At 40.5% G+C, this 27,866-nt stretch overlaps 1 protein-coding gene across 3 annotated transcripts; it reads left to right on the forward strand.

Annotated features, from left to right (window-relative positions):
- The first annotated feature begins 1,746 nt into the window (after positions 1 to 1,746).
- LOC121510486 (protein HIRA) lies at positions 1,747 to 27,866 on the forward strand. Of its 3 annotated transcripts, none has more exons than XR_005991946.1 (26): positions 1,747 to 1,943; positions 4,818 to 4,880; positions 5,146 to 5,256; positions 5,619 to 5,709; positions 8,334 to 8,428; positions 9,551 to 9,646; positions 9,897 to 10,057; positions 10,155 to 10,322; positions 10,415 to 10,528; positions 10,818 to 10,888; positions 13,300 to 13,405; positions 14,503 to 14,724; positions 14,986 to 15,071; positions 15,404 to 15,604; positions 16,943 to 17,086; positions 17,173 to 17,392; positions 18,756 to 18,866; positions 19,273 to 19,421; positions 19,764 to 19,925; positions 20,209 to 20,267; positions 22,796 to 22,901; positions 23,063 to 23,185; positions 23,291 to 23,454; positions 23,585 to 23,673; positions 25,849 to 26,139; positions 26,251 to 27,866. XR_005991946.1 is itself a non-coding variant. In XM_041788538.1 (26 exons), the coding sequence occupies exons 1-25, from the start codon at positions 1,907 to 1,909 to the stop codon at positions 25,963 to 25,965; spliced, it is 3,066 nt and encodes a 1,021-aa protein (XP_041644472.1). In that variant the 5' UTR covers positions 1,747 to 1,906; the 3' UTR covers positions 25,966 to 26,006; positions 26,251 to 27,866. The 3 variants fall into 3 exon arrangements, 2 of the variants coding, with proteins under 2 accessions (XP_041644472.1, XP_041644471.1); XM_041788538.1 differs by having other exon boundaries at positions 25,849 to 26,006; XM_041788537.1 differs by having other exon boundaries at positions 25,849 to 27,866.

A 27,866-nucleotide genomic window follows, 5' to 3' on the forward strand; every position in this document is an offset into this window, starting at 1 on the left:
AAATAGAGAATTTGTGTCTAGACTTGAAAAGGGCTGTTCACGCCTGATCTCCATGCCATCTGACAGAGCTTGAGCAGTTTAGCAACAAAGAATGGAGAAAATTTGCAGAGTCCAGATGTTTGAGCCTGATTGAGGCCAATCTACACTGACTCAGAGCTATGACTGCAGCCAAATATGACTCTACTAAATACTGACTTGAAGAGGGTGAATATTTATGTACTTATTTTACATTACAGATGTTTACTTAATTGAAATTACTTTGTCAAAATCTGTTTTCATTTTGACATCAAAGAGGGTTTTTTTAAATCAAAAAAGCCAGATTATATTGGCCATGATTGTTTTATGCAGTCACGAAAAGGGTACAAATTCCAGGGGGTGAATACTTTTTAATGACACGGTGGCGGTATAAGGACAAGAAAAATATATTTTGTAATCTTCCATCTTACAGAAATGTTTGACTATTTAATAATACATTAAGTGTTACTCAACCCTGCTCAACCGAAGAGCCAAATTGTAAAAAAAAAAAAAAAAAAAAAATCTTTGCAAGAGCCAAAATCTAAGTGGTGAAAAGTGGTTGATAGGGGCAATAAAAATAAGTTGAAGCTGGCAAAACAGGTGAAAAAATGGCAGAAAATTGGCTAAATAGGTGAACAAATGTAAAATAGGCAGAAAAGGACTAAACTGGGAGAAAAGAGACAAAAATTTGGAGAAACAGTGGCAGAAATGGGTGAGACGTGACAAAGAAATGACTTACAGGTGGCAATAATGGTAAAAAAAAAAGTGGCAAAAAAATTAGTGAAAAATGACTACAATTGGCAAAAAGCAGCAAAAGATGGGAAAATGGGTGAAAAAAATTAACTAAAATTGGCAAAAAGTAGTAAAAAGGTGGAGGAAAATGAGTGAAAGGTTACTAAAATTGGCAAAAAGTAGTAAAAAGGTGGAGGAAAATGAGTGAAAAGTGACTAAAATTGGCAAAAAGCAGCAAAAAGGTGGGGGAAATGGGAAAAAGTGATATGTAATGGCAAGAGGCAGCTAAAACGGACAAAAATTTGCAAAAAAGGGTAGAAATGCATTTTATGAAAAGCAGGATAAAAAAAGGACAAAAACTGGTGAAAAGGGATAAAAATGGGATGAAAGTGACAAAAAGGGTTAAAAAGGGCAAAAAAATTGCACATAAGGGCAATGGAAATATACAGACAAATATTATAGGTCGACAATAAAAGCCTGCTATTTAAGTGTGGGAAACAAATTGCAATTGATAATTCTGAGGTCAAAGTTTCACTTTTCATATTTCTAATTTAGACACAAAAGAGCCACGCGTTGAGTTTCACTACTTTAAACCCATTTGATAAAGAAGATGACTTCATGGCTTCACCGTCCTAAACAACTTCAAAAGTTTTAACTCACTCAGAAAGTATTACTCTGCCACCCTCACGATTTTAGTGGACGTTTGAATTCCGAGCATGCGCACTAAAATATAAGACCTTTCAAAATCAAGCTGTATTTAGTTTGTTACAAAGATGCGTTGCTTATAATGTATCTAAGATGAACTCACTACAGTCGCCGAAAATTTTCTCCTAGATAAAATGTATTCATCAAACTAATATTTGAAAGTACGTTTAGTAGTTTGTCAGTTCGCTCTACTGTTAACTTATTGTGAAAGCAGCCAGCTCGCTTCCTCTCCGCGGTCAAAATAGCGGACACACTTCCTGGTTTCCCCTCGTTTATCATCCGGGCTGTGCCGCCGCTCCGTGTCTGGATGCTGCTGCAGAGATGGAGTTAAACCACAAAAACAACAAAGTGTCCGGTGGAGTTTGAGACAAAGAAAGGAAGAAGAACGCTTCTTTTGCACCCGAACTGACCTCCTGATGGGTTTTAGGTGAACATTAGATAGAACAGATTAAAAATGAAGCTGCTGAAGCCGAGCTGGGTGAGCCATAACGGTAAGCTTGTGCAGGAATCTGTTGGACCAAGTTGGGCTTTTGTTGTCGGAGGGGGGAGCTTCACCGGGAGGCATGATGGTGGGAGACACTAGTTTGACTTGTTTGTCCGCGATAGTCACCCACCTTCCAGGTGTTTAGTAACTACTAAATACATAACTGCTGCCGTGATCATCAGACCTGTCACTCCTTCATCCTCCAATATTTGCTAACCGTAGCTAGCTAGCTTGTTAGCCCCCCCGGCTAGCTCGAGTACCCTTAACCTGCCAAATGACCCACGTCAAAACTGCCGCCTCAAACCGATTTACACTTCTGTTGTTGTGTGCTCTGAAACATTTGGTGAAAATGTGACACTGGAGGAAAGTTAAGGAGCTTGCTGTGGAGTTTTAAAGTCTCTGATTGGGAGGATTTCCAAGCTGTCATTTTTTAAAAGTTGAGCGTTAAGGGAACGGCCTGATGTCAGGGTGAAGCTAATGGTTATTCCCCTTAAAATAACATTAAAGTTCATCAGTATGCCTTTAATATTATTCATTTATTGACTGAAACACCCTAATACTTTACTTAAAAGAATCAAAACGACAGGCACACATGTTTAGTTCAAATTAAAGTTATAAAGATATTAGAACTTTACTTTTGAAACTATACCGGTAAAAAATACATTATTTTATCTTGGGATCATTGATTTTGGACTTGAGATATGTCAATATTGACAAATTACTTTCAGCTAATATCAGTGCTGATATTTAAATGTAGTTAAGACTAGGGATGGGCGTTTGGAAGAAACCTGCCAACTCCAGCATCTATAATGTTAACGATCAATTAATTGATTGATCGTTATGTATGTATGAAAACATAGATACATAGGCATATACAGGTACATCTCAACAAACTACATTATCATGGAAAAGTTCAATATTTTTTGTCACTCTTTTCTGAAAGTGAAACCCATATATTATACAGACTTCTTACACATAGAGTGAAATATTTCAAGCCTTTATTTCCTAAATGTTGATGATTATGGCTTACAGATAAGAAAACCCAAAATTCAGTGTCTCAGAAAATTAGCATATTACATAAGATCAATAAAAAAAGGATGTTTTACACAGAAATGTCAGGCTTCTGAAAAGTATGTTGATTTCTATGCTTTCAATACTTGGTTGGGCCTCCTTTTGCATGAATTACTGCATCAATGCGGCGTGGCGTGGAGGCGATCAGCCTGTGGCACTGCTGGAAGCCCAGGTTGCTTTGATAGTGGCCTTCAGGTCATCTGCATTGTTGGGTCTGGTGTCTCTCATCTTCCTCTTGACAATAGCCCATAGATTCTCTATGGGGTTCAGATCAGAATCAAGCACAGTAACACCATGGTCATTGAACCAGATTTTGGTACCTTTGGCAGTGTGGGCAGGTGCCGAGTCCTGCTGGAGAATGAAATCAGCATCTCCATAAAGCTTGTCAGCAGAAGGAAGCATGAAGTGCTCTAAAATGTCCTGGTAGATGGCTGCGTTGACTGTGGAAACTTCACACTGGACTCCAAGCAACGTGGATTCTGTGCCTTTCCACTCCTCCTCTAGACTCTGGGACCTTGAAGAGTGGAGAGGCACAGAATCCACGTTGCTTGAAGTCCAGTGTGAAGTTTCCACAGTCAGTGATGATTTGGGCTGCCATGGCATCTGCTGGTGTTGGTCCACTGTGTTTTCTGAAGTCCACAGTCAACCCAGCCATCTACCAGGACATTTTAGAGACCTTCATGATTCCTTCTGCTGACAAGCTTCATGGAGATGCTGATTTAATTTTCCAGCAGGTTTTGGTACCTGCCCACACTGCCAAAATCCATAATAATAAAAAAACAAACAAACAAAAAGCAAAACCCACTCACAATGTCATGACGGTAGATATTGTTGTGCAGCGCAGAGTAAGACAGGTTTAGTCTCTTCATTAAATGCCAACATCAGATCGACTAAATTCCCATGATCCACCAAATTCTTAATGACCAATTAATCGATCATTCATTAATTGTTCCCATCCCTAGTTAAGACCTCATATTACGACCTTACAACATTCAATTTAAAGTTTTAGGATGAACAAATTAACAAATATCCATCCTTAAAACAGACTTTGACATATAAGGAATGATGATAAATAAAGACAAGGTCTTTAGCTGACAAATCCACTAACTTATTTGTTCAAACAGCCAAAAAATAAATAAGCAACTTTTGCCATCAAATATCACTTGTTTCCTTTTTTCCCAAGTTTTTGCCTTTTCTTTTTGCCAACTTTTTCCCATTTTTGCCCTTTTCACCATTTTTTTGACACTCTTTGCCCATTTAAGCCATTACATACAACTTGTTTCCTATTTTATTGCCCAGTTTTGCTACTCATGACTGCTTTTTTCTTATTTTAGTCACTTTTCACTCATTTTTTTTGCCATTTTTGGACCATTTTTTGCTACTTTCTGACCATTCTCTGCATTTTATCACAATTTACCCCTTTTCACACTTTTTTGTTCCTTTTTTACTATTTTACCCACCTTTAACGTGTTGTTATAGCTACTTTATGCTGTTTTTGCCACTTTTCTCCACTTAGATTGTGGCTCTTGCAGAGGTGTTTTTCAACTATTTGGCTCTTTGGTTGAGCATGGTTGAGTAACACTGCTGTAGAGCATAAAACATCTACTGCAAAAACTGTATCTGGTATTCTGACACATTTCAGGTTAAAGAAATATTGCACTGTCTGCGATTAGACTATTGCAGCAGGCCATATTGCGATTTAATCTAATTTGCAATTAATTGCCCAGCCCTATTAGTTGGTAAAGATGAATCTATGAAAGTTTAACATGAATATTGCCATTAAATGGGACTCATTTGTTCTGTTTCGTAGGCAAACCCATATTTTCAGTGGACATCCACCCTGATGGGACAAAATTTGCAACAGGAGGGCAAGGTAAGATCAATTTATCATTGATATCAGCATGTATTCAACCCTCTTCTAATGAAATGTTTGTCCTTAAGGCTCTATTTGGAGTACAGGCCTTTGGATTCATAATGTTGATTTTTGGATTTGCTGCACAACTCACCCAATGTACTCTGGCAACATAAGATTACTGATTTATTTTACTACGTATAAATGACTCCATATTAAAATGAAATTTTTCATAATATGTCTCTTTGGAAAAAGAATCGTGTTTTTATACTGCTTATTTCTTTAGGAGAAGATTCTGGAAAGGTGATGATCTGGAACATGGCGCCGGTCCTCAGAGAGGAAGATGAGAAGAACGAGAATATTCCCAAAATGCTTTGCCAGATGGACAATCATTTAGGTAACTCGTCCTCCATGCAATTATTTGCATGCTAACAGCTCAGGGAAACTTAATTCTAAGATGAGATAGTTGCTGCTTTGAGCCCTTTTCCGTATTTATTCTCTACATCTGCTGCTGCAGAGAGGTGTTGTTAGTCTCCTGTGATGGTGCTCCCTAGAGAGAGATGAAAATAGCCTCATCAGTCTTGTGCTGCTAATTACAAATACAGCTGCAGTGTCAAAGGATTTAATAAATTCATGGGCCATCAGATTTGATAATAGGAACATATTCTACGTCAGAGATCATTAATGCATGCTCAGAACTTATCTTTATTAGTTCTATTAATAACCAGATCGAATAAACCTTATTGTTTGTCCCTGCAGCGTGTGTGAACTGCGTGCGCTGGTCCAACAATGGGCTGTACCTGGCGTCAGGAGGAGATGACAAGCTGGTCATGGTGTGGAAGAGAGCCGCGTACGTATACCCACAAACACTTTACCACTTTAATACATTTCTGCTGAGGTTAATTTTGCATTTCAAGATCTATTTTCTATGGTTTTGTTGTTTAATGTGTTGCTTAAAGGGGTCTTTTTTTTTGGCTTTATGTGTTTGCTTTTTTCTATGGAGCACCCGTCACATGCTGGGCCCACAATAAGATCCCAAGTAATACCTCGCTGTCAAATTTTAAGATGAATTTTATTTAGATTTATTTAACCATGAAAGCCTTATTGAGCTTATGAATCTCATTTACAAGAGTGTTTTAATTGTTAAACTGGTCAAATCCCACAGAATAGCTGTCTTCTAGAAATTCCTTCGTGCAAACCATGTGAAGTGTGGTGGCTCCACCTCTGACAGTTGATTCTGTAGTGAGGCAGGGGTGTGTCTTAGCTCCTATTCTCATAAGTACCTGTATGGGCTGGATAATGAGGCGGGTAACAGGGGCTGAGAACTGTGGAGTGTGATTTGGTGATGTCAGATCTGGACTTTGCTGATGCTGCTGTGATCCTAGTAGATGTAGGTGTCTCTCTCTTAACTTGCTGAGTGAGTGTTGGGAGTGCACGTCTCCTGGGCCGAAACAAAGATCCTGACATTTAGGGAAGCCTTGGATGCTTCCATTGAATCTGTGTCTGTGAATGTTGATAGCGTGGAAGTCCTAGAGCAGTTCACCTACTTTGGCAGTGTGATCCATCGATCCACTGACTGTGAGGCTGAAATCAGCTTCAGACTTGGGCTCATGCATAGGGCGATGGGTTTGCTGAGCAAGACAGTGTGACGTTTCTGGTATCTGAGCATGCAGATGAAAGTCTGAGTCTTTTGGTCCTTGGTCCTCCTGGTCTTACTATACGCAGGGGTGTCAAACTCAAGGCCCGGGGGCCAAATCCGGCCCATTGTACAGTTACACCCGGCCCACCAGATCCTATCATATTTTGTTATAACTGGCCCACTGATCTGAGGTCTGCAGATTTCCTCCAGTTTAAAAATGTAAACTTGACCGTGAAGGTTTAAAATATCCTTTTTTAATCATTAGAAAAAGTAAAAAGTTAAAATAATTAGATAAAACGTCAGGAATGTGGTAAAAGAAAATGATTTATTGTTTGTTGTTTAAATTATGTTTGTAATATTCTTAATTTTGCATCTCACAGTTATGGTTTTGACTTTAATTTCATATGTTGACATTTCAATTCACAGTTTTGACTTTTTATCTATTTTTTGACCTTTTAGATCCTCGATTTTAAATTTGAAGTCATATTTTGACCATTAAAATTCAAATTTTAAATTTTTTTCTCGTGCTTTGATGTTTTAAACCAATGATTTTGAATTTGTCTTGTGTTTTGACTCTTAAGAATCATCATTTCAACTTTCTAATATATTTAGCTTTTAAGAACATTTTGACTTTAAATGCCATGTTTTGAATCTTTTGAGCTGATAAGTTTTACTTATTATCTCAGATTCTGAGCCTTTAAACTTGTCATTTTGACCTTTCGAATCTCAAAATCCTTGATCATCAGTGCTCAGGTTTTTCTCCCATAATTCATTGCTGATGAAAAGGAGGTTGACAGTTTGTGGTTAAATGTGGACCCTGCTCAGTCCTCAGGTTTGACCCAAATTCAGAACTCGGCCCCTGCTGTGATTGAGTTTGACACCCCTGTACTATTGTCTTGTGAGGCCTGGACACTGACTGATAGTCAGAGGTGCCAGGCGGACTCCTTTGTGACAATTTCCTTTGGTGCATCGATGTTAGATCGTGTCTAATGCTGATGGGCTCAGGAAAGCAGGGATGGGAAGGGTCAGCTGATCCTGCACTTTTGCAGGCACTTTGCCCGCTTTCTCAGGCCTGATCCAGCTGACTGCATACTGGGTTCTCAGGGCCCATTCAAAACAATTCGATACCTGACAATTTTCAAATGGCAGAGACAGTGCCAAATTGGGCCCAAATGGCACAAGAGGGAATTTCGGCAGGATATTTTTTACTAAAATCTCTCTTATATTGTCCTGATAACCCTCTAGTGGTGTTGAAGTCCAAAGAGGTAATGTCTAAATGTGGTGCTTTAGCCTACTGGAGATTTTTGGACTTCAACTGCATTATTTCTATGGGATATATATATATATATATATATATATATATATATATATATATATAGATATATATCCTAAAATTGCCAAAAAAAATTAGGCGAAAATGAAATTTTTCATTTGCCAACTTAATTCTCTCTGATCCAGTAACAAATATACAAATATTTACACTTCTGAACAAATGTCACAAGTGTCCTCTTCATTATTGTACCTTGATCATTTAAATAGAAGTGGCAGTTACAGAGTTTTACTCATTTAGGCGCTCTCACATTAGCCCCCCCCCACTGGCTTGCTTTCACACTAGCAACATCGAACCGTACCTGGGCCCACTTGCGTCTGTGATCAGCCTGAAACAGCAGGTGGCGGTATGCACTGAGCAGACTAGAGCAGAAAGAGTGACATACTGTAGATGCTGAGAGTCCTATCACTGCTGCCTACTTTGAGAACTGTAGTTTCTGTACATGAGCTGGTCCTAGTCTAACCATCGCTCCAGATTTTAATCACATTTCTGTGTTTCTCTGTAGATTCATCGGCCCAAGCACCGTGTTTGGGTCCAGCAGCAAGCTGGCTAATGTTGAACAGTGGCGGTGTGTAACCATCCTAAGGAACCACACTGGAGGTACGAAACACACTGAGAAAATACATGCATGTTCACTCGCACACATGCAGATGTACGCAGCACAACTGGTATATCGTTCTTTACACAGCCACAGAGTAGGTTCTGTGATAGAGGGCAGAGAAAAATCCTTCATCTTTGTGTCTAGTTGAAGACGCCCTGTTTCTAAGTTATTTAGAGCTTAACTACTGTGAACCAATCAGAGAATAATAAATACTGTCCATCCAACAGGATTTTGTTTTCATGAGAGTCCAGTAACCAACCAGCTGACTGGAAGGTATCAGCCCAGTATACCTGAACCACAGCTGCATTCTCTCTTTTTCATGCTGCAGCTTTTTGATAAAAATATAATTTCAGATCTTCAAGGGTTTTTATATTATAAATTTTGACAATTATGGCTTACAGATAAGAAACCCCAAAATTCAGTGTCAAAGAAAATTAGAATATTACATAAGATCAATAAAAAAAAGGATATTTTCAACAGAAATGTCAGGCTTCTGAAAAGTATGTTCATTTCTATGCCTTCAGTACTCGGTTGGGCCTCCTTTTGCATGAATTACTGCATCAATGCAGCGTGGCATGGAGGCGGAAAAATGAAAAAATTGCTCGTTTTTCCTTTTTGTTATTATTATTGGTCAAAATTGAAAATGGAATACCAAAATTTCTCCGTTTTTTGAGTCTGGTTTCAACCAGGAAAGGGATGTGCCAGAAAATACACTGACCGTAAAGCCTGATAATCATTGAAACCAATGATTATTCTTATAATTGAGCCTGCATCGGTTGTTAACATGTTTGAAAAACTAGAATCCACAGGAAGGAGTCGCTTGCGCTTCAGCCCCTCCACAGGTAGAGGTTGGTGCTCACAGAAAAGGCCAGTGACCTGGATCCAACTCACAAGCAAATCCAAAGAAGAAACTGGAGCACACGAGTCCATTTTTGCAATTAAATCAGGTGCAGAGGACTAACGTCACTGCATCCTCATCAAGTCAAGCTCGACTCTGATGCGTGTCAAAACGTTAGTCCTCTGCACCTGATGGGGAGAAGAGCTCAATAGTTCTCACCAAGTAAAGAAAAATCCAGCAAAGATTTATCCAGATCTTCTTTAAGGTTGTGTTTTATGTGCAGATGTGATGGACGTGGCATGGTCGCCTCATGACGTGTGGCTCGCCTCCTGCAGCGTGGACAACACCATTGTCATCTGGAACGCTCGAAAGTTTCCAGGTAGGAGACACTGAAACCAGAACACTCCGTGTGCAGCGTCCCAGCTGTTATGAAAATCTCAACAAATTAGTCTGGAACATTGCATACATGCTAAAGGTGAAAAGTCTGGCTAGAAACAGACAAGGTCGAACTTTCTGATTGGCTCAAATCTCCAACCATAACCCAGCCCTTTGTATCTGCTGTGAGGTGTTTAATGAGATGGAGGAAATCTGTTTCATGTGCATTAATAATTGTCTCTGTGTCTCTGCAGAGATGGTGACGTGTCTGCGAGGACACACCGGGCTGGTTAAAGGTCTGACGTGGGACCCGGTGGGGAAATACATCGCCTCTCAGGCTGACGACCACAGCCTGAAAGTATGGAGGACAGTGGACTGGCAGATGGATGCCAACATCACCAAACCCTTCAGCGAGGTACTGACTCATGAATGTCTGCTCTTCTCCTGCCTGATCTGCCTTGTGCAGATGTCGCCCCTGAATATTTGAACATTCTTCTCTTTCTATGTCTCAGTGCGGCGGGACGACACACGTCCTGCGTCTGTCCTGGTCTCCTGACGGTCAGTATCTGGTGTCGGCCCACGCCATGAATAACTCGGGCCCCACCGCCCAGATCGTGGAGAGAGACGGCTGGAAGACTAACATGGACTTCGTTGGCCACCGTAAAGCTGTTACTGTGGTGGTGAGGATGTTTTTACCACACCTTCATCCTTTAAATGTTTTCTCCCCTAAAATTTGTTGGCGTACTGAAAAATCTGTTTCCTTTCTCTGCAGAAATTTAACCCAAAGATTTTCAAGAAGAAGCAGAAGAACGGCAGCGCTCCTAAACCCGGCTGTCCATACTGCTGCTGCGCTGTGGGCAGCAAAGACCGATCGCTCTCCGTCTGGGTCAGTGCATGCTTACAGTTTGTCTGGATAATAATCCAGCATACTTTTATCAGTAGTTCAACATTTAATCTGACAGAAAAACTGTCAAAACCAGGGAGGCTGCTTTTACGTTTGTGTAGAAAGTTTAGACAGAGCAGAAAGTCCTGTGAGGCTGCCAATAACTTTAACATGCATCAGAACAATCACTGGATTTCAATTTGATTTACAGTTTTTAATCCTATATCATGAGGAGCCCTAAAAGAATAGACCCTGACATTACTAATGCTCATCCTCTGTTTCTTCCCTGCAGCTCACCTCTCTGAAGCGCCCCCTTGTGGTCATTCACGATCTGTTTGATAAATCCATCATGGACATTTCCTGGTGAGTTTTATTCAACCAAAGTTAAAGCAAAAGAACGTCACTGAATGTTAAACTTCCAGTAAATTGACCTGAAAGGTCGACAGTTTCCATCCAGTTAGAGATGGTAGTCAAGCATGGTTAAATTTTCATCAACAGGCAGAACAAGGAGTTATTACCAGGACTGTAAATCACCTGTTTCACCATGATACAGATCATTCTTAAGCAGGGGTTTTCAAAGTATTGGAACCTCGCCGTGGAAGAAATTATTCACCCACAAAAATGATTCAAATTGAAAAAAAATTCAACAACAACATTTCAAACATAAATGTCTAATCTTTAAACATTTTTAACATTAATATATTTTGGATATTTTGGTTTGCAAATGTCCTTTCCCTCTTATTCAGTTATAATGCATTAAATACCCCTTTTTTATATTCATTTGGCCATTATACAACTTCTTTTTGCCTCTTTTTACCCATTTTTTTCCACCTTTATCTCATTTTTGCTCATTTTGACATTTTTGCCCATCTCAGCTACCTTTCATCATTAAATTTCCCTTTATTCCAGTTTTTTGCCCTTTTTTCCCAATTTTTGCCAATTTTTTTCAATTTTTTTTGCCACTTTTCATCCATTTGAGCTATCCATTGCCATTTAATACCACTTGTTTCCTTTTTTTTTTTTTTTTACAATTTTTATCCTTTTTTTTCACAATTTTTTTGCCACTTTTCCCCAATTTTTGCCACTTTTATCCAAACCTTCTCCCTTTTTTAACATTTTTTGCCACTTTTTGCCCATTTAAACTACACTTTGCCATTATATACCACTTGTTTCCTCTTTTTTGACCATTTTTGCCACTCTTGACTGCTTTTTGCCCATTTAAGTCGCTTTCCACCCACTTTTTTTGTCACCTCTCACCAATTTTTGCTGCTTTCTGACCATTTTTCCAGTTTTTCCTACCGATTTTTGCCCCTTTTCACCCATTTTTTGTTGCTTTTTGACCATTTTGCTACCTTCAAGCTATTTTTATTGCTAATTCAAGCTGTTTTTGCCACTTTTCACCTCTTGGATTGTGGCTCTTGCAAAGGTATTTTTCAAAAATTTGGCTCTTTGGTTGAATGACAATGCTCTATAGCATAATCCGTATAGTAACTATACGTCTATCCATTTTGCTCCATGCACAGCAGAGGTTCACAAAACAAATCACCTTTTTTCTGGTTTATGGTTCTGCACCTCCCCTGAAGCTCTGTGGTGACCCCCAGGGGAGGCCCACCTCACACTTTGAAAACCACTGGTATAGAACAAATAGGCTTATTATTATACTCTAGAACACAGTGGTGGCTAACCTGACACGCTAGATGGATTTGTTTCACACATCCATCTGGGAAAGCTTCAATAGGAAATATTTCGGAAAAGGAGAGGATTTGAAAAAAACTCGGAGTGTGATTGGCTGAACGTTATGTCTGTCACATCTCTATGGGCCAGTCATAGCAACAAAACAAGTGACATAGCCGCTATCGAGCTGCACTTGTGCTGCTACCAAGGATTAACGCAAAACATGGCGACTGTAGACGTGTAAGTACTCGACTTTTGTCATTTTTGAAAAGAAAACAACTCACTGATGTTCTTTGTTCTTCTTTTCATGAAGACATGTCATCAAGTTCTGATAAAACTGGTGCTTTAGCAGCATCCATGCTAATGTCTTCTGCCATAATTGCACTGGCCTCTTGCTGCTGCTTGTTTACGTCACAACTCTGCTGTGCCTGAAAGTATTACCCCTTATTGCTGATTGGTCCTGTCACTTTCTTACCGGGCCCAAACAGTTTAGATGGGAGCTTTGCGAGATGGATTCGCCAGTGAAAAACAAGGAAACGGGCATATCCATCTGCTTTGCAAAGTTAAGTGGTGGCTATATCGGCTTAAATATTGACATGAGGGCTTTTATTTTGAACTGTATACAGTTCCCAAGTATTTTGTTCAACCAAAGATCACAGAATAATGGAACTGTAAAAAAAAAAAGACACATGATGTCCTTACTGCAGCTGCTGCCGTCTCACACGGGACCTAAAATGATTGACAATTCCTCCCCATTCAGTGTGTTAAGCACGTGGCTGCTTCACCGTCACTTCACATAACCTAAAGATATCGGGGGTGTTGTTTTGTCTGCTTAACCTGCTAGTAATAAGGAGTCCTGCGTCCTGGATGACTGCCTCTTTTCCCTGCCTGCAGATACAAACCCCACTACAACCCCAGTAAAGATGCACGTTATATTGTTGTCTGTTAGAGACGTGTGGAGAGCAGCAGAGTGAGAAATCAACATCACCATGTCCCTGTGTTTTCTCAAGTCCTGACCTGCAGGCTGATGGCAGCTTCACACACCTGCACAAACACTGAGACCTTTAAAATCTCCTGATTTCTGCGTGTGTATGTTTTAGGACTCTGACAGGTCTTGGGATGTTGGTGTGCTCGATGGACGGCACCGTGGCGTACCTGGACTTCTCTCTGGATGAGCTGGGAGACCCTCTGAGCGAGGAGGAGAAGGTTCGACACAAACATTGTCTGCGTATTTCTTCCAATCAGATAAAACAAACTTTAATTAATAATGGTTTAATATCATCACTTTGTCACTGTAGATCAGTGGTCATCAAGTACATTTGCACAAGTGCCAGATTTATTCTCCACAGAGACCCTGGGGGCCGGACTTTCAAATCCACAAAAATTAAAGAAATATTTTGGTCTGATTGGAATATTATTGTAGTTGTATTTCAAAAAGCAGGACATTTTTAGTCATTACCAGTGAGATCTATCACTATCTATCCCCCATTTTTGATACTTTTAACCCTTTTTTGATACTTTTTTTGCCTCTATTTTCCTCATTTACCAATTTTTGCAAGATTGTAACCCCTCTTAACCCCTTTTCCTGCTTGTTTTACCACTTTTATCCATTTTTGCCACTTTTTAGCCCTTTTTCATTACGTTTTTTTCAACATTGAAATCAATGTTTGCCACTCTTTCACCCCTTTTTGCAACTTTGCCAGGCTATTTGTGCTGTTTTTACCCCTTTTATCCCATATTTGATACTTTTTGCCTCCTTAATCCATTTCTTTCCATTCTAACCCCTTTTAAACCACTTTTCCAGCAGGTTTTATCCTCTTGGTTCAACTTTTCTTCATATTATGACACTTTTTAACCCCTTTTCATTACTTTTTTTGCACTATTTTTGACACTTTTAACCCATTTTTGATACTTTCAACCGTTTTTTCTTGTTTTCACCCCAAGTAAATCTCTGTAAAAACAGATCGAATGTTGAGACATTCTGAAACTGTTTCATATTAATTGTTTGTGGGTGGATTTAACAGCTGCAGACATTTACAGCCAAAGAATACTCTTTAAACCACAACATCTTCTTTTCCTCCTTTTCTGAATTTAATGATCTTTCGGGAGCTGGACAGGAAGCTTTTGGGAGCCTGATATGGCCCCCGGGCAGCCAGTTGATGATCAGTGCTGTAGATCTACTGTGATAACCTTATTTCCCTGAGCTTGCTGTCGTCTTTTAGTCGCGTTCTTCTTGATGTTTATTAAATCTAGAACATAAAAAATAGATTCAAACTTCTTCTCTGTTTTCCTGTGACGTACAGAACAGCATCCATCAGAACATCTACGGTAAGAGTCTGGCCATCACCAACACTGAGCCTCAGCTCTCCACCACCATCATCGAGAACCCAGAGATGCTCAAATACCAGCAGGAGCGCCAGATCTCAGCTCAGGCCACCTCAGGACCAGGCAGCACCGGGACGGAGTCCTCAGCGCCGAAACTCAACAGCGTGATGAACGGAGAGTCTCTGGAGGACATCAGGAAGGTGAGATGCTTAAGTGTACAGAAGGATCACAGCAGTGCTGAGGGCTAATGTTAGTTTTTGTGAGTTGATATTACATTTCTGCAGTTTTTGTTTATTCTAAATATGACTATATGCACTTTGGTAAGGAGAGAGGAAAGCTGCAGAACAAAATAGAATTAAAAAGTACTGATTTGTTCTTCTCCAGAGCTCCAGAATTTTCCAAATAAAACTTGGGAGGATATTTTTGGAGCTTTAATTTTTTTATGTTTTGTTGTCTTGCAGAATCTTCTGAAGAAGCAGGTGGAAACAAGAACACCAGACGGCAGGAGGCGGATCACACCGCTCTGTATCGCTCAGCTGGACACAGGGTAGGAAAATAAGGCACATTTTTGTTGGATGATTTCTTGATTTAAAAGATGGAATTTACACAAATGACATGCTGTTTATGTTAAGCTAACAAAGACTGGGTCAGGATTAAAACATATCACATGCCAATGAGAAAATATTAATTCAAAACAGCCCATCAGAATAAAGTTTCATCCAGAGAAAGAGAGGTTTATGTTCCTCATTATTTCAATAATTGTCCCTACCGCTCAGGGGAGACGACCTCGGAGAGTGTTACTCATATTCTGAGCAGCAGAGGAGATAATGACACTGTTAATATTAAAGGTAATGAATCACTGTCCTTGTGCCTTTGCAGGGATTTCTCTCCGGCTCTCTTCAACAGCGCTCCCATCCTGCCCTCGGGCTCATCCATGTCCAACCAGCTCACCTCCACGCTCAGCTCTGACTCCAGCCCGGGACAGGCCTCCTCTCTGGGGCTGCGGCCCAGCCACGACGCCATGCTCACCTCGCCTCCCCCCGGCAGCGCCGCCAAGGGCCTGGAAGACAACAAGGACGGGTGAGAGGAAGTTCTTACTGGCCTAAGCTCTCTGATTTATTTTTTGATTTATTGATGGTTTATTTCTATAAACAGAAAATGTTTTTTATCAGCCCTCATCTTCATTTATACCATAATTTACAGAACATTCAGACCTCCTTTACTTTTTTCATTTTGCTTATGTTACATCCTGATGCTACAGTAAAAAATATCTTTTTTATTTTCATTAGTCTGCACTCAGTACCTCATTGTGACAGTGAAAACAGAATTATAGAAACATTTGCAAATTTATTAAGAATAAAAAAACTGAAATCTCACACTAGCATTAGTATTCAGAGCCTTTAGTTCAGGTTCTATGTCTCTGATCTTTGCTGAGATGTTTCTACACCTTGATTGGAGTCCACCTGTCCTAAATTAAACTGATTGGACAATTTTTAACACCTCTCTATAGAAGGCAGACAGGTATAGATCTGGGGAAGACAACAGAAACATTTCTGCTGCTCTGAAGGTTCCCAAGAGAACAGTGGCCTCCAGAATTCTCACATGAATAAGTTTGGACCAACCAGGACTCTTCTAGAACTGGTCACCATCAGGGGAGAAGGACCTTATGGTCACTCTGACTGAGCTCCAGAGATCCTGAGTGGGACAGAGTTCTAGAAGAACCGTCACTGTAGCTCTCCACTGATCTGGGCTTTATGGAGTAGAGGAGAGATGAAGACTCTCCTCAGAGAGACACAGGAAAGACCTGAAGGCCTCTGAGACTGTGACAAACAAGATTCTCTGGTCTGATGAAACTAAGATCAAACTGTTTGGCCTCATGTCTAACATTGTGGCTGGAGGAAACCAGGCACACCTGACCAGTACCATCCCAGCAGTGAAGCATGGTGGTGGCAGCATCATGCTGTGGGGGTGTTTCTCAGCAGCAGGGACTGAGAGACTGGTCAGGGTTGAGGGAAAGCTCCTCAATGAAAACCTGTTCCACAGCATTCAAGACCTCAAACTGGAAGGTTCACCTTCCAACATGACAATGACCCTAAGACAACAGCCAGAACTACACAGGAGGGGATTAGGGAAGCCTCTGAGCTGAACCCTGATGAATATCTCTGGAGAGATGTTGGATAGAAATATCGATGTGATAGTTCAGTTTTTAATTTTTCTTCAATTTGCAAAATAAATTCTATAATTCTGTTTTGACTTTGTCATTTTGGGGTATTAAGTGTAGATTAACAAGAGAATTTAAATGTCTGTAGCATCAGGCTGAAAACAAGAAAATGGAAGAAGTGAAGGGGGTCTGAATTTACTCTATATCGACCTTTTTTATTCCGCTCTTCTTCTTATCCTGTTTTCCTGGTGTTCCAGGGTGAAATCGTGTCTGCTCCTCACGTCTGCCTCAAAGATTGAGCCCATGAAGGCTTTGGACTCCAGGTTCACAGAGAGATCAAAGACCACACCCGGGGTCACAGCCGCCATCACCTCCACTGCTGGACTCACACCTTTAGACAGGTAACTGACTCTCCCAGTCAAAGGGCAGAAAAAGAGCAGGACTTGTGTCAGAATGTCCTGAAATTATTTGTTTTCTGCTCCCACAGCCGACCCAAAGACAGTCTCTCCACCCTGAAAGACATCAAGTCCAAAGAGGACACCAGCAGTGACAGCGAGGACAAGATGGCTGTCATCAACAAAAACCTGTCGTTCAGCAAGAGGAAACCAGAGCTGCTGATGGACGGAGGAGAAGTGGTGGAGAAGAGGAAGAAGGGACGGCCCAGGAAAGACAAGATGGCTGCTCCCATCGCCCAGCCCTTCACTCAGGTAAAGAACCAAAGAAAAGACTCTGGTACATTACTGACTATGAGGAGATGAATTAGTCCTTTAAAGCAGCCCAAAATAAAGGTGCCAGAGACCGGGGACCCCCACTGTACCTGAAGGTGGCTGAACACAGCCATGCAGATTTAGGAGAGCTTTCTGGGGCCCAACCAAACTGAGGGCCAGCAAAATCATGGTCCATTGTAAAGTTAAGCTGTGGTATTTTATATTTAACCTGAATCATAACCACTCTTATCGAAGAAACAAATTTTATTTTATTTTTATTTTATTTTGTTTTCCTTTTGTTAAAAACAGAATTCAAATAAGTTAAAAATAGCTAAAATGGGTTAATAATTGCAAAAAATGCTGGGAAAGGTGGTGAAATTAGATATCAAAAGTAGCAGAAATGGGTTAAGTGCCACAAATCAGATACAAGTGGCAAAAATATCCAAAAAGTGTTAAAGTGGCAAAAATGGGCATTTTAAGTGGTGAAAGGGGATTCTAAAGTGGCTGAAATGACATTAAAGTGGCAAAAATAGGTGGAAGTTTGGTGAAATTGGATGGAAATTGATATAACCTGGCAAAAAAGGGTTGGCTGAGGCAAAAAAAGTCAGAAACTGACAAAAATGGGCTTTTCAAATTGTGAACTGTGGCTTAAAAAGTGGTAAAATGGGTTAATAGTGGCAATAAAGTGTCAACAGAGCCAACAATAGGGAGAAAGTTGCAAGATTTGGTTAGAAGTGGCAAAAACATGCAGAAAAAGTGGTGGAAAGGGTTTAAAATTGACAAGAAATGGGTTTTAAGTTGCAAAAATGTGTTAAAATTGATGGGGAAAAGTGATGAAAATGAGTTACAATGAGGCAAAATTGGTGTAAAGTGGCAACAGTGTAATTAAAAAATGTTGTTAGTTTTTTTTTTTTTTTTTTTTTAAAGATTTATTTTTGGGCTTTTCATGCCTTTATTTGACAGAGGAAGGATAGATTGAATAGAGTGGATAGATTCGGAAACAGGGAAGAGAGTGGGGAGAGACATGCGGTAAAGGGCTGCAGGCCGGATTCGAACCCATGGGAAACGCCTTAAGGCATATGGAGACCCCCTCTCAGTGTCTTGCGACCCTAAATGGGGTCCCGACCCCAACGTTGAGAACCTCTGCTTGAAACAAATTTGAGCAGGTCTGAGTAGTTGGTCAAGGATTCTTATAAGGTTAGCAGGTTTGTAAATCAGACTACCTTCAAAGGTAAGGGCTGAATGAAAAAGAAAGTTCAAATTAAGGTTTAATAGAAGCTTTTCTGTGCAGATGTTCTAGTAATAGACGTGTGGATCACCAGAAAAAGATAAATAAGTGTTTTGTGTCTCCTCCTTCGTTCAGATGACTCCACCTGCTGAGCGTGAGCCCAGCAGAGTTGCACCTCCTCCTCCGCCTCCTGTCAGCGTTCTAAAGCTGCCAACACCAAGTATAAAGAAATCCTTCAGTCTGCAGGTAACCAGAAAGGACTGTTGAGATAATACTTCAGCTGTCTGATTTTTAGCAGCTTCTGAAGCTCTAAAAATGCCTCTGATTGATTACAGGGATGTTCTATACATGCATGCATCTTCTCAACGGCTTAAATCTTTAGATTCTGTTTGACACAGAGCGCTGAGGTTTATAATGAATCTGAAGTCAATGCTTTCTTTTTATCCTTATTTATAAGGTTGTACCAAATCTGCCTCCATCATACTTGTGCGATTTTATTTATGTGAAAAGTTCTGGAGGCTCCAGACTTTGCTCTGTGACTCAGTCACAAAATCTGCTTTCTGTGTCCAAAGTCTGTCTGTGAACAGGTAAAGGAGGTTCAGGTAAATGAAATAAAATAGAATAACTGAGACATAAATGTGTGATTGGGAAGGTGAGCATGGAGCCATCAGTGATCCTGGAGGTGGAGAACGAGGTTTCCCTGGTCGCCGGGTCAAAGCTCAGCCAGCTGCGATGCTCCAGAGATGGGCGGGACTGGAACACGCTGCTGCCCAGCTCGGTGGTCTCTGCTGCAGGAAGCAGGTAGGAGAGAGCTGAAGCACAGCAGCAGAGTGTTTTTCTGCTTTTGATAGCCAACGCGGGAGGAATATCTGTCTTTTTTCTTCTGTTTAATGTTTTTTTGCAGCAGCAGCAGCAGAGATGTTCTGTTCTACACATCACGCAAGCATTTAAGTGCTAGTTCTCTCTAGAATAGTTTAACTTTCCTTCTTCCCTTTGGTACAACAGTCTTCTCAAACCTGCAATATGAGTCAAAATAATTGGGATATTTTTTCTACATCCTTCAGCCCTTGAAATAAGTTTAAAATTCATTTAAGAAAATAACATAGTCCAACAATGTAAATGCTTGTTTCTCCTCTCCTTCAGTGACGTCCTCGCCGTTGTCAGTCAGGACAGGATTTTGTCGGTGTTCTCTTCCTGTGGGCGGCGGCTTCTCCCGGCCATCCAGCTGGCCACGCCCGTGTCCGCTCTGCACTGCTCCGCCCACTTTGTCATGGTTCTGACTGCAGGAGCGGTCCTGTCCGTCTGGTCAGTGCTCTTTGATTTCTTGGTTTGAGGTTGATCAGTGTGGATTAATAGGACTGTTGTTCATGAGCTTGCCAGATATTTTCTTGCTGATAGACACGGATTCTGTTAATTTTTCTTTAAACCTGTTTAAAAAAGTTGATGCATTTCTTCTAGAAAAGATGCGTAGATTTATTCAGATAAAGTCCGGTATTTCAAAATAAAACAAAACAAAACAAAATAAGCCTCATGTCTCTTGATGTTGTTCGTACTAAGGGGTGTTGTTTTCTTCTCTCTTTGTGTGCAGGGATGTTCTGAAGCAGAAGGCTCTGGTGAAGAACGAATCCCTGCTGACTATTTTATCAGGTGAGACTCTGTAGCATGGTCGTGCTGAATTTTTTTCTCTAATCATGATTGTAAGGATATCGTCAAGTATTAGTTTTTTACTCAGGGGCGTTAACATGATTCATACTCATCAAACACTTTTTGAATTTTTATTTTATTCCAGTGTGTTAATAAATTTTGTAGTTTTGCTTTTTTTCATATTTTTGTTAGATGTGTAGCACCTGTCTATATGGATTGGTACCTTTCACATTTGAACTGGTACGGTACCAATTCCTGGTACCTGTGAACCGGTACCGGTACACAACGGTACCCATTTTCAGTACTTTTGTGTGTGTATAATATGCAGTAATAAATTTTATATAACCTTTAAACTTCTGAATTTTAATATATTTATTTCTCAATGTCAAAACACTATCTAATATGAAATATATCAAAACAACATCAAACACCATTTGTAATCTAACATCACCAGTGTTTTTACAAATTATTCCAACATGGAAAACCTAAACTACTAAAACTACCCAGTGTTTTTTCTTTGTATTGCATAAATTAAAACCCAGCCCACTACCTCCTATTCCTCTAATTTCCCCTCTTGGAAAAATGTTTGTTGAGGTCCATGGAGGGAGAATAAGCCCCGTCCACACGGAGATGAAAACGATATATTGCCGTTTCGTTTTGAAAAAGTTTTCCATAAAGACAGAATCGTTTCAGGAAATATCCACGTAAGACGGAACTGCTGAAAACACTGTAGTGTATATGCCAAGCCTGTGTGTGGCACTTTAACGCTGCCACAGACATTCGCCAAATGAGAGATCACAGTTAACTGATACAAACTTTCTTTTAGTTGCCCTTCTGGTTGTTCTCCGCATTGAATTTAAGAACATATGGTGTGTGCATTTCGCAGTGGTGGTAAAGGAGCATCAGATTTCGCTGTAAAAGCCGTAACAAGCTCAGTAGCTTCTGCAGCACGAACACAACCCTCTATTCAGCCATTGTTGTTTTGGTTGGACCCGCACAGCTGTCGTAAGAGAGCAACGCTGTGTGTGACGTAATTGTTTCAAGAAAGATGCGGATAGCCGTCCACACGGAGTCACCTGAAACGCCGTTTCCATGTGGATGAAACGCCGATACGACAAAAAACTTTTGCATATACACCTGAATTCGTTTCCGTGTGGACGGGGCCTGAGTTTAAAACAAATGAACAACAGAGTATGGAGTCTAAATAACTAGATAAATAAATAAAGGTATAAAATTTTACCAATTAAAGTTTTACAAACAAAAGTAAACAAACTACCATCTCTACCATGAACTAAGTGTACTGCACATCTTCTTTCCTCATGCAGTTCTTTTTCCAACAAAACTAAGATGTCATCTTTCCCTGGTAAGAGCAGAGTCTGCTCCTCACTCATCAATCAATCATGTGCCCGTCCACACAGAAGCATGACGGAGCCTTAATACGAAAAAACATCACACACCCGAACTGTGCATGCTGGGTTCATTACGTTCTATTTGTATTTAATGCAAAAAATTAAAAGAATGTGGCAAATTGTTTCATTCTGTGATGAAAATAAGCAGTGAGGATGAGCCTGTATCTCTGTCACTCCTTCAAAATCACTGAATCCATCCATCCTGTTAGAGCGCTACATACGGCACCAGCTGTGCCAAGTCAGAGAGATGGAGAGCAACTTTTAGGACGCACTCACACTAGGCAACCCGTACCTTAATCCAGTGTTTGTTAGGTGACTGAGCGAACAAACGTATCCCTTTATCTACTGTATTTCCATGGTTGATATCCACATGATAAATGGGTAAATCACGGTGTTTAAAGCGAGGATGCGGTAAAGAGAGAGGTAGGGGGGGCAAACGAGCAGGAAACAGCTGGAGCCGATCTGAATCATCAATCATCGCACTGCTTCTTCAGATTAGAAGTTTTGCTGTGGTAAATCTTGAACTCCATGTCACAAATATTGCAGCGTAACCTGCATCGTATTTTGAAAAGTGGAGCGCTACCTTTGACCGCTTCCTATCAGCCATGCTTTGTTGATTCAGTTATCAGCTGTCGACCTCATTACTCATGTGTGTGCAATGCTGCGTTCGCTTCCGGCATGGAAAATTGACTTCTCTTCTACTCACTTGCAGTCACAAGGATGAGTTTAGGTACCAAAACATGGTACCATTTGATTTTACATGAATCGCTGACAGAATTCAGTCGGTGCCTATAAAAGTACCCTTAAAACCAAAACATATTTTCTGAATTCAGTGATCTTCTGGAGGCCAGATGGAAAGCTTTAGGGGGCCTGATATGGCCCCCAAGCCAAATCAGTGATTTATGCAGTTATTTATACAGTGCTGTCTTTCATTGTATTCCAGTTTTTGGTTAAAATCTGACTGAGAAAATCCTTTATTACTGTTTGATACTCTCTATAATTATGATAAACTTGATTTTATCATTTTAAAGCGGTTTTAAAAAAAGTATCAAAAACTCTTAACAGTCATAGTCTGAGGAGTTTTTGCTTCTGTTAGTGAAACCGTTCTGTTTTTTTGTGCAGGTGCTGACACCACGGTGTCCCAGTCTCTGCTGACTCAGCAGGGAGTCCCCGTCATTGGACTGTCCAATGGGAAGTCGTACTGCTTCAGCTCAACACTGGAGACATGGTGAGACTAAAGAGAGGAGGCACGGAGGATTAAAATGAGAGCGAGATAAAGCAGAAAACACTGCTTCTGATTCTGCTGAGGGGTTTGAGTTACAGGGATTCAAATGTGAAAAACTCTCTGAATGACCTCTTGTTTAATGAATCTTCAACTCTCTCTGTCAGGACACTGATAGCAGATAAAGGAGATTCTCTGGTCCAGTGTGCTGACTTCAGGAGCTGCCTTCCTATCCATGATGCACCTGTATCCTCAGGGCCTCTGGCTATCATGCAGGGTCGCAACCTCAAGTACGAGACAAACATGAAATCTTCCCTTTGACCATCAGGGTCTCATACAGCAGATAAAATGTCATTAGATAAAGAGTTAATGCAGAATCTGTCTGGTCGCTGCAGTGCTGGTCGGATGGCGTCCCGCCTCTCCTCCACACCTCACCACCTTCAGCAGAGCATGACACTCGCCTTCCTAGAGAACCAGCTGGCGTCCGCCCTCACGTTACAGTCTGCTCAGGAGTATCGCTACTGGCTGCTCATCTACGCCCGGTTCCTGGTCAATGAAGGTAAGGAGCGGTGGCTGTCTGATGGTGTCAGACTTTTCATGAATAATAACAATATTACATTTAAATTCAGGGGAAGTCTCTAAAGTCTGAGGGTACAGCGTTGTGTTTTTGTCTTGTCTGCTCCCTCCAGGCTCAGAATTTCGTCTCAGAGAACTCTGTCAGGAGCTGCTTGGTCCCGTCCATAAATCAGCGACCACATCCTGGGAGCCGACCACTCTGGTAGGACATCAACACTCTGCTGCTAAACTTCTCATTTCTACATTTAAACCTCAGACAGTCTTTTCAGTTAGCTCAGTCTCCAGTCTTTTATGTAACTGTAACTGTAACTTTTTGCTAGTCCTGTTATGAGCTGTGCAAACAATCCAAGCCACCAAAGTTCAGCCACAGAGCTCTGACAACACATTCCATCTTTCTTAATGTTTATGTGTTGGGGCTAGGGCTGCCACCCGTCCCTTAAATACGGAATCGTCCCATAATTGACTGTCAAATGCAGCGCCCAGTTTTAAATCAGTCAGTATATTCATCCCTCACATCCTTCTCTACCACTGATTGGTTGATAGTCATTGCATTTGCTGGTTGGATTGGTCAGCTAAAACACAGAGCCAATCAGAGGTGGAGTAAAGCAGGGATGGACTACTTTCATGTAAGTGATGGGAAGCTTGGACCACCGTTTTTATTTTTGTTTATGTTTTATTTAGTAACAGATTCTGTGTAAAATACTTAAAAAATGGCAAGAAGGCCGATGCAAAAAACTTCTCAAGGATATCAGAGGTGTAACAGTCTTCATATTTACCCCGATCAGTCACTGTTCAGTTCACGTGGTCGCACAACAAATACGTCTGAATCATTTCTTCAGTCTGGTCTGAATGGAGAAAAAACAACCACAGATGGCTGATAGGTAGAGGTGTCACAATACAGTGATTATTAGTGAATATGTTGCATGGTAAACATTTGTCTGTTTTTGATTAAAACTGCTGTTTTCCATGAAAACTTTACACTTAAGGTACTTTGAGAGTTCGGTCTTTCCTGCCAGAGAACCCCAACAATAGGCCAGTTTCCTGCAAGTTTTTCCACCAATCGCAACACAGCATTTTAGCATCAAATCCAATGTAAACAACATGCTAGCCTGGGGCTACTCAACCCTGCTCAACCAAAGAGCCAAACTGTTTAAAAATACTTTTGCAAGAGCCACAGTCTAAGCGGTGAAGAGTGGCAGAAATGGGTTAGTAGCAATAAAAAATAAGTTAAAGTGGCAAAAATGGTCAAAAAGCAACAAAGAAGTGGCAAAAAATTAGTGAAAAGGGGCAAAATAGGAATACAATTGCAAACTAGGGCTGCAAGCAGCACTGAAGGGCCCTGGCACCCATATGCACATCGGGGTGTGGGCCATCGGCCCCTGTGTTGTTATAGTGGGGTGTAAGCAAACTCGTGCAGTGAGTTACTGCCCAACTTTCAATTGAAATAATAAAGAAACCCATTACCACAGACTCATTCCACGTTAGAGTGATAGTTGAAAACCCCACAATATATCTGGCGCAGCAACAATGCAATCTGATGTAAGATTTCAAGATAAAAGCCTTTTCAAATATGCCATATTCATTGTGCAATTGCCTAACTTTGAAATGAAATAATTAAGAAAATAACTGCCCAACTTTAAATTGAAATAATAAAGAAACCCCCTGTTACCACAGACTCATTCCACCTTAGAGTGATAGTTGAACACCCCACAATATATCTGGCACAGTAACAAGGCAATCTGATGTAAGATTTCAAAATTAAAGCCTTCTCTAATATGCGCCATATCCATTGTGCAACTGCCTAACTTTGAAATGAACAAAAAGCAAGATAAAACTAGCAAGAACTGGTAAAAAGAAAAAAAATAGATAGAAGTGCTAAAAATGGGCCAAAAATGGCAAAAAGAAGTGGACAAAATGGGCTTAAAAAGCAGAAAAAATGATCAGAAGTGGCAAAAAGGGAACAGAGAGCCCCAGAAATATGCAGCCAAAATATCACAACAGCCTCCTAGTGACTACTGCAGCTTCAGCGATTGGGACTGGTCTTGCCTCCAAAAGCAAAAATAATTCATTTCTGAAGTGAATAAAAGAAAGAATAAAATGTTAATTGGAACAAAATGTATTTAATTTTAGTTTTTGTGAAGTCCGTCCCTTTTGGTGTCTTCCTATAAGAAAGCTAGCCCTTGTACGTATGTAGTCGATGACCCCTGCTTTACTTTGTTTCTAATATCAAACTCAATGATTTCAAGAATTTAAATGTCCTCTTTTTGGGAATTTTCTGCCGATAAGCTGATAAGCTCATGAGCTGATAATCCTGACTGTGATATTTCAGGTCTCAGTAGCTGATGTGAACTCTCAGTGTCTCCGTTTCTGTTTTCAGGGTCTACGTAAGCGTGAGCTGCTGCGTGAGGTTTTACCCGTCATCGGAGAGAACCTGCGCTTCCAGAGACTTTTCACAGAGTACCAGGACCAGCTGGAGCTGCTGCGCAACAAATAACACACACTACTCCACAGACGCAGACGGACACAGACACTCGGGTAAACTCTCCTGAACTCTGGAGTAGGAGAGCTGAAATCACGTCCTGGTGTTTAGTGGGAACTTCAATCAGAGCCGCTCTTCAGCTTTAAGCTCTTGGGCTGACTCGTGCTGCCGCTCAGCGGGTAGAAATGGGTGCTTATTTTTTATTTCACTACAGTTTCATGTTAAACTCTCATCTTTTGTCCTTTTTTTCCTTCTCATTGTGTTCCTCTGACCTATGCACCTCTCTGCTGCTCCTAACAGTGGATTCAGAGGAAAAAGAGACAATTCCTGTCCAGCTGTGAAAAGAATGAGGAGATGCAGAGCAGAGTGGAGACGGTCAAGAAAGAGACAAATCAGAATGGATGTAAAGGAGCAATATGCTTGTACCAAAGTGATGCCTTTGAGTGTAGAAGGACCCAGAACACGTGAGAGGATGAGCGATCAGGCCCGTGTTTGAGGATATTTCTACCTGAATCTGCCTCGAGGGGTAATCGGTCAGCTAAACGTCAAAAAGCTTCAGCCAAAATGTCAAATCACTGAAACATTCAGACGTTTGGATCGAGGTTTCATTTAAACGATGAAATGCAGAAAGGACTTCTGGGAAATGGAGTCAGAAGGGACGCAGGAAATTCAAATGATTATGAAAGATTATGTAGCCGCTCGTGAAGGAAGCAGAGGGGCAACTGACAAATCCTGTGATCCATTCTTCAAGATTGTTCTCCGCTGTCTTTGTTTATTTCTAGTCAAAAATATCTCACTACACCGAAAAGTCAAGAAGAACATCTGATTTCAGGATGGAACAAGATCTAACACCTGGCTGCTAATTCCCAATGATTGGACAGAGACGTTGGAGAGGATGGGCCGTGGTGTTTCCATTGGTTTAGATATTACAATTAAGGACTGACCAGGAGACCTAACGACCTTCACCTTTGACCTCTGACCTCCTAAATCTAATCCTATTATCTTTGAGTGAGAGTTAAAAAAGCTTGAAGAAAACCCTCCAAAGCATTTTTAGATATCACAATCAGGGAAGGGCAACTTTGCAGTTTGATGAGAATCCATCAGAGATGTCTCCATTATAGAGAAGCTGTGATGAGCATAGGGCTGGGCAATTATGGCAAAAATCAAAACCATGATTCATTGAACTTTTCACCTCAAGTACAATTAATGAACATTTATTCTACCCCAACCTCCAATTGTGTTTGTTCTGTAAATATTTATATAATTTTAAAACAAACAACTGAAAGGAACAGGCACAGATTAACAATTAATGGTTATTTACTGAAACATTTGAAATCAAAACACACAACTGAAATGAAAATATTTCTTGTAAAAAGCCAAATTTTTCCAAGAAAAGGGGAAATAATTGACACAGCAGGTTTACGTAGGTTGAAGGTTGTAAATGTCGGTTTTGATTATTTTTCGATTAATTACCCAGCTCTAGATAAGCATATTTAATTTTTAAGCAGAAAAATAACAAAGCTACTAGAAACAAGTTAAATGTATGGATGCAGCAGTAAAATGTTCATGTGTGATGGAGGCACAGGATGTGGAGGGGTTCATCACAGTAACCCATGAGGCCAGTAATGTCGGACTTCACGGCTGAGCCATGATGTGCACAAATGTCAGGATGCAGAGGCATGAACATGAACATGTGTGAACAGTGGGGAAAAGTGGTGAAAATGGGCTAAAAGTGCCAAAAGCTGGCGGAAAAATTGTCGCTCATAATGACAGTCGAGAATCGTTCTGTTTAACTCTCCTCTGACACAGTGTTAATTTTGTCGACTAAAACTATGACTAAAAATGTTCAGTAGCCTATTTTTCCATGACAAACACTAGACTAAGACTTAAAAAAATAGATTTCTGATGACTAAAAC

The sequence above is a fragment of the Cheilinus undulatus genome, linkage group 5 (assembly GCF_018320785.1).
Source record: "Cheilinus undulatus linkage group 5, ASM1832078v1, whole genome shotgun sequence".
Lineage (NCBI taxonomy): Eukaryota > Metazoa > Chordata > Actinopteri > Labriformes > Labridae > Cheilinus > Cheilinus undulatus.

Bases quoted from the DNA above. Each gene is read 5' to 3' on its own strand.
- LOC121510486 (XM_041788537.1), top strand. From the start codon at position 1,907: ATGAAGCTGCTGAAGCCGAGCTGGGTGAGCCATAACG. The intron at 10,323-10,414 runs GTGAGGATGTTT...CTTTCTCTGCAG, and splicing joins GTAAAGCTGTTACTGTGGTG to AAATTTAACCCAAAGATTTT. The intron at 17,087-17,172 runs GTAACTGACTCT...CTGCTCCCACAG, and splicing joins GGACTCACACCTTTAGACAG to CCGACCCAAAGACAGTCTCT.